The sequence below is a fragment of the Wyeomyia smithii genome, chromosome 3, assembly GCF_029784165.1.
Source record: "Wyeomyia smithii strain HCP4-BCI-WySm-NY-G18 chromosome 3, ASM2978416v1, whole genome shotgun sequence".
In the NCBI taxonomy this organism is placed as follows: domain Eukaryota; kingdom Metazoa; phylum Arthropoda; class Insecta; order Diptera; family Culicidae; genus Wyeomyia; species Wyeomyia smithii.
The window spans coordinates 175039456-175045397 of NC_073696.1; the positions used below are offsets into that span (position 1 = coordinate 175039456).

The following is a 5942-nucleotide window of genomic DNA, read 5'->3' on the forward strand; positions in this document are numbered from 1 at the left end:
GTGCAGATCGATTTAAGATCGACCAATCCTAAATCTGTCACTAATTTGACAAAAAAGCTAAAGCAAAGTATTTCAATTTATCGGGGTCGGAAATATCAACAAAACAAACCGCGTTCAACAAATTATTGTTTTCAAGCAGTTTATATCACACATTCAATAAAAGACATCGCATCAGAATGGCATTGGCAATGCAAAAAAGAAATAACGTTCGTACATATTGGTAAGCATAATATCGTACAATGCCAATAATTTCATTTTGTTTTAGGTGCGGCTTCCTCCAGAAGTCAATCGTGTGCTGTATGTGCGAAATCTGCCCTATAAAATTACTTCCGATGAAATGTACGATATTTTTGGGAAATATGGTGCTATTCGCCAAATACGGGTGTAAGTGTAAGATTTATTATTAATTATAAAATTATTAATTGGTTTGAAATATTTATAGTGGCAATACTCCTGAGACTCGTGGAACTGCTTTCGTCGTTTACGAAGATATTTTCGATGCAAAAAATGCGTGTGATCACCTTTCTGGCTTTAATGTGTGTAATCGGTATCTAGTGGTTTTGTACTATCAGTCTACGAAAGCATTTAAGAGGTTAGACGTAGATAAAAAACAAGAAGAGTTAGATCAAATGAAGGCGAAATATAACATAAATTTTGATGAGTAGATTGTTCCATCATTTTGTCAATTTTGATTATTGTAAGGCAGAATTGATGTCCTGCACTGAACGCATCTGCAAGACTGGGTATATCCTTGAAGGTTATCTTCTAATCGTAAACTTGGTCTGATCTGCAGAATCGAAAAGTAGCTTGATGATTTTGACCCCATACGCGCAAACTAGGGTGCCAATGTAAATCGATTTTTCGAATTACGTTCAGTAGTAGCGCTCGAATGTTTCAATAACACTAGATCTCGAGGTTTCATGCATTTCTGAGACATTTGACGTAAATATAATTCAATATCGACAAATTCATGATCCACTAACTGTGCATTTTTTATCGATCAACAAGTTGAAACAAACCGCTTCCTGCATAAGCAATAAATATGAATGGATAATAATTAGGGATACCATCTGGTCAAAGTTAGAAATCAGGACACCTTTTCTCGGCACAAATTTGACTAAGCCATTCTATTCTTTGAAGTATGAGCAGATATAACACATAATATGTGATTTACCCTTTAAAATACAATATAACACTCTTTTATTTACTTAATATACACTCAGTTTTTATTTACGCGGAGATATGTACCTCGTGGAAAAACGCGTAATTCAAAAATCCTTCCATTTAAAAATCCGCGTGAAAAAACCGTTAATTCGAAAATCCGTGTGGAAAAATATCTATTAAAAAAATGAGTACATCTCCACTTTTATCAAACCACTTCGAATTGTTACGCATTAGTAGATGCTTTAAAAATTCAACACACGTAAACTGTTTCAACTTAAACTTAACAAATGCCAGATGCTTAATGGTAACAGTCAACGCGTTAACGGATCTTCTTATTACTATACTGAGTTTTAACCAATGGAAAAAAATCGATTGCAGTGAGCGTTGCGACATGGAATCGAAAACACTTATTAAGCAATTTTCAAAAATTCTGCTTATTAGCTTACAACAAAGTTAGATATCTTCTAAGTTAGTTAGAAAATCAGGACAAATGCTATAAAATAAAAAATAAATCAGGACGCCCAAATAGGACTCATAAATCAGGACGGATGGTATCCCTAATAATAATGCATATGGTAGAAATAAAAAATACAGTTGTGACCAGCGTTGCCAGGTCATTTTTTTTAAAATCTGGAAAAGGCAAAATAAAAATCTGGAAAAAATCTGGCAGTCATTTCGTGGAGTGAAAGGTTAATTTTTCGGATAAAAGTCTTGGGGTACGCAAAACTTAAGGTGACAAAATTGCAAAATTTCGCGCCAAAATTGAAGTGATGACCTTTTTGCGGAACAGAGAAAATAAAATCTGGATCATCCATGAAAAATCTGGATAATTGGACATCAAAGCTGTTTACCTGGATACATGTTCAAAAATCTGGATAATTCAGCTAAATCTGGATACCTGGCAACGCTGCGTGTAACCAAAGTTTGACTGAGCTGATATTTTTCATAGGGACTTTTCTCGATGAAGACGACACTTTTGAGCCTTACCGCCAAACGTTATTCGAACTTCGAAGGTCAACTTTTACCCATGCATCTCGTTGGCACTCTAGCGCATACTATACTGATCAGCGTTGCCAACCCCCCAGTTTTTCCTGGATATCTCCAGTTTTTTTTTGAAGATCGCCAGCGAAACAGCTGAAGGTTGAATATTTCCAGTTTTTTGAAAATTGTTTTATTTTTATTTAGTTTTCTGTTCATCACCACATTTTTTGAACTCATTTCCATTACATCTATGGTCTGTTCAGTATTTTGTGCATTCATGCCCCACGGTTGTAAGATTTTAATCGAAATCTACTCAATTTCAAGTACGCCAGTGACTATAATCTCCATCAGTAAAAAATTTTCTTTCAGCCTTTTTGGTTACATGCAATAATACGTTGCAGCATTTTTGAACCGAAAATCAAATAAATTTATGTAAAAGCTTTCAATTTATATATCCAGTTTTCTACAGTGTTTTATTTTGAATTCTTCCAGCTTTTTATAAAAAAAAAGTAGGAGGGTGGTATTCAAGACACGACCGCATGACGTTGACTACCGTATTCTTAAAAAAAAAAAATATTTCATTGAAGCAAATAGTAGAGGGAATTGCAACGCTTCTTTTACAAAACTTCTGTAACAAAATTTCGAGGCTCCAAAAGGTACCAGTTTCCGATTATTCTCGTCCAGAATTCCAGCCATTTTAGTATTTTGCAGTAGCCATTTATTACTAACAGCCACCAGCATAACGGGTGAAACCGGCACGAGATGACCGGTACTATTTTGTCTTTCCTCCTTTCAGCTGCTAACACCTAGAGCTGTCGTGAAATTAACATCAACATAAACATGCATTTTTGCAAGGTTTTTTTCCGCTAGCAACAGCAATTGTAAAACATAAAATTCAACTAACCGCTTCTATTATAAAACTGCGAGGCACCAAAAGGTGCCAGTTGCCGATTTCTTGTTTACTGGTTTCCGTCCAGAATTCCAGCCATTTTAGTATTTTGCAGTAGCCACCAGCATCACGGGTCAAACCGGCAAGAGATGACCGGTACTATTTTGTTTTTCCTCCTTCTAGCTGCTAACACCGAGCGTCCGTATGTATCCGGTACGGTTTAATAATGAAACTGATGGGTGAAATGTTCGAACGATACGTTTTATACCAAGGCTTCGTCAGATAATTAGAAAGAGGGAGGGGCTACATAGATGATGGAATGGTAGAGACAAATGTTTCTTGAAAGCTGCGCCGGCCGCTGTCATAATATTAACACCAACACAAACATGCATTTTTGCAAGGTTTTTTCCGCTAGCAGCAGCATTTGGTAAAACAGAAAATTCAATTTGCCGCTTCTGTAACAAAATTTAGAGGCACCAAAAGGTGCCAGTTGCCGATTACATTGTTGTTTTCTGGTTAATCTACTAAAAGCCACCAGCATTACGGGTGAAACCGGCACGAGATGACCGGTACTATTTTGTCTTTCCTCCTTTCAGCTGCTAACACCTAGCGCTGTCGTGAAATTAACATCAACATAAACATGCATTTTTGCAAGGTTTTTTTTCCGCTAGCAACAGCAATTGTAAAACATAAAATTCAACTAACCGCTTCTATTATAAAACTGCGAGGCACCAAAAGGTGCCAGTTGCCGATTTCTTGTTTACTGGTTTCCGTCCAGAATTCCAGCCATTTCAGTACTTTGCAGTAGCCACCAGCATCACGGGTCAAACCGGCACGAGATGACCGGTACTATTTTGTTTTTCCTCCTTTTAGCTGCTAACACCGAGCGTCCGTATGTATCCGGTACGGTTTAATAATGAAACTGATGGGGTGAAATGTTCGAACGATACGTTTTATACCAAGGCTTCGTCAGATAAATAGAAAGAGGGAGGAGCTACATAGATGATGGAATGGTAGAGACAAATGTTTCTTGAAAGCTGCGCCGGCCGCTGTCATAATATTAACACCAACACAAACATGCATTTTTGCAAGGTTTTTTCCGCTAGCAGCAGCATTTGGTAAAACAGAAAATTCAATTAGCCGCTTCTGTACCAAAATTTCGAGGCACCAAAAGGTGCCAGTTGCCGATTATAGTTTCCTGGTTAGTCCGTCCAGAATTCCAGCCATTTAAGTGTTTTGCAGTAGCCATTTACTACTAAAGCCACCAGCATTACGGGTGAAACCGGCACGAGATGACCGGTACTATTTTGTATTTCCTCCTTTCAGCTGCTATCACCTAGCGTCCGCATGTCACTGGTGCGGTTTTGGAATCAGAATGATGGGGCGCCGGCCGCTGTCGTAAAATTAACACCAACAAAAAGATGCATATTTGCAAGGTTTTTTCCGCTAGCAGCAGCATAAACATCGGAAACAGAAAGTGACAACAACAATAACAACAAAGTCAGATCGATTGTATCCGTTAGTGTCGACTGTGCTTGGGAAGAGAGGTAGTGATTGGCTGCGCGGTATGATTTGGACAATCGATATTAATTACCAATTTTTCAATAGTGTATCTCAAACAATAGTTTGTTTTTGTTACATAAATTTACCCGTAAAAGAATTTCTGATCGATTGATGCCAAAACCTCGAAAACCTGATTATAGATTACTGCAAAATAAGCGCTCAAAACCTGACCACTTTTCTCTGGTTTTCCCTGGTTGAATTACTAGATTTTCAAATTCAGGGGCCTAACTTCGATATAGACGTTAGTCAACGTCAAAAAGGTTGGCATCGCTGATACTGATCTTTGGTGCGCTCAATTTTGTAAACGTCTTTTGTTGTATAGACCATTTTACGAGACGTTTCTGAACTCAATTCATGAATAAAATTGATAGAAACACGTCTAGTTTGTAGCAACTATTAGAGTGAAGTGAAGTTTATTAAAAAATCAAATTCATAGCTTACTACTAACATTCCCCCTTAAGCATGAATTTTAGTAACTCCTAAAGCTTTCATGGCATCCAGAAACTTTTGTCCAGTAATCGGTTTTGTCAGAACATCAGCCTTCTGTTGCTTCGATTCTACGTGCAGCAGCTTAATAGTTTTTAACTCGACCTGTTCCCTTACAAAATGGTGTCGCAAGTCGATGTGTTTGCTGCGGGCTGAATGCTCAATTTCCTTTTCAGCTAGGCATATTGCACTGCGATTGTCGCAGTTTATTTGAACAGGTTGATGATCTCCGAATATTTCGCTCCGGAATCCTCGCCACCACAACGCTTCTTGTGCTGCAGCAGACATTGCCATATATTCTGCTTCAGTCGTAGAGAGCGCAACGGTTGGTTGTTTGCGACAGCTCCACGACACCGATCCACCAGCAAACTGGAATACATAACCAGTGATCGATCGTCTTGATTCGGGGTTGTTGCCCCAATCCGCATCGCTGAACCCTTCGAATTCTCTGTCATTTTGCTTCACGTAAACCAGTTTCATCAGCTTCGTTCCTTTCAGATAACGCAAGATTCTCTTTGCTGCCGTCCAGTGCGCTTCCCCCGGATTACTGCTGAAGCTACTCACGGAGTTTACAGCATAAGCGATGTCGGGACGAGTGCACTGTGCCAGGAACTGCAGGCCACCCACTAATTCACGGAACGGAACCAATGCCATACGCTGCTTCTCACATTCGTCCTTCGGGCTCATTTCCTTCGACAATCGTTGATTGCCGTCCACGGGCGTCGCCACTGGGTTGCAGTCAATCATTTTAAAACGTTTGAGTAGTTCATCAATGTAACGCTGTTGATCCAGCATTACTGCATCTTCAGCACGTGTGATCCGCATGCCCAAAATTTGTTCCGCTTCCCCAAGATCCTTC

The 5942-nt window shown here is 38.9% G+C and overlaps 1 protein-coding gene across 1 annotated transcript; it reads left to right on the forward strand.

Moving 5' to 3' along the window:
- LOC129730090 (splicing factor 3B subunit 6) lies at window positions 1-686 on the forward strand. Its single transcript, XM_055689124.1, has 3 exons — window positions 1-206; window positions 266-384; window positions 443-686. The coding sequence occupies exons 1-3, from the start codon at window positions 177-179 to the stop codon at window positions 663-665; spliced, it is 372 nt and encodes a 123-aa protein (XP_055545099.1). The 5' UTR covers window positions 1-176; the 3' UTR covers window positions 666-686.
- The last annotated feature ends 5256 nt before the right edge of the window (window positions 687-5942 follow it).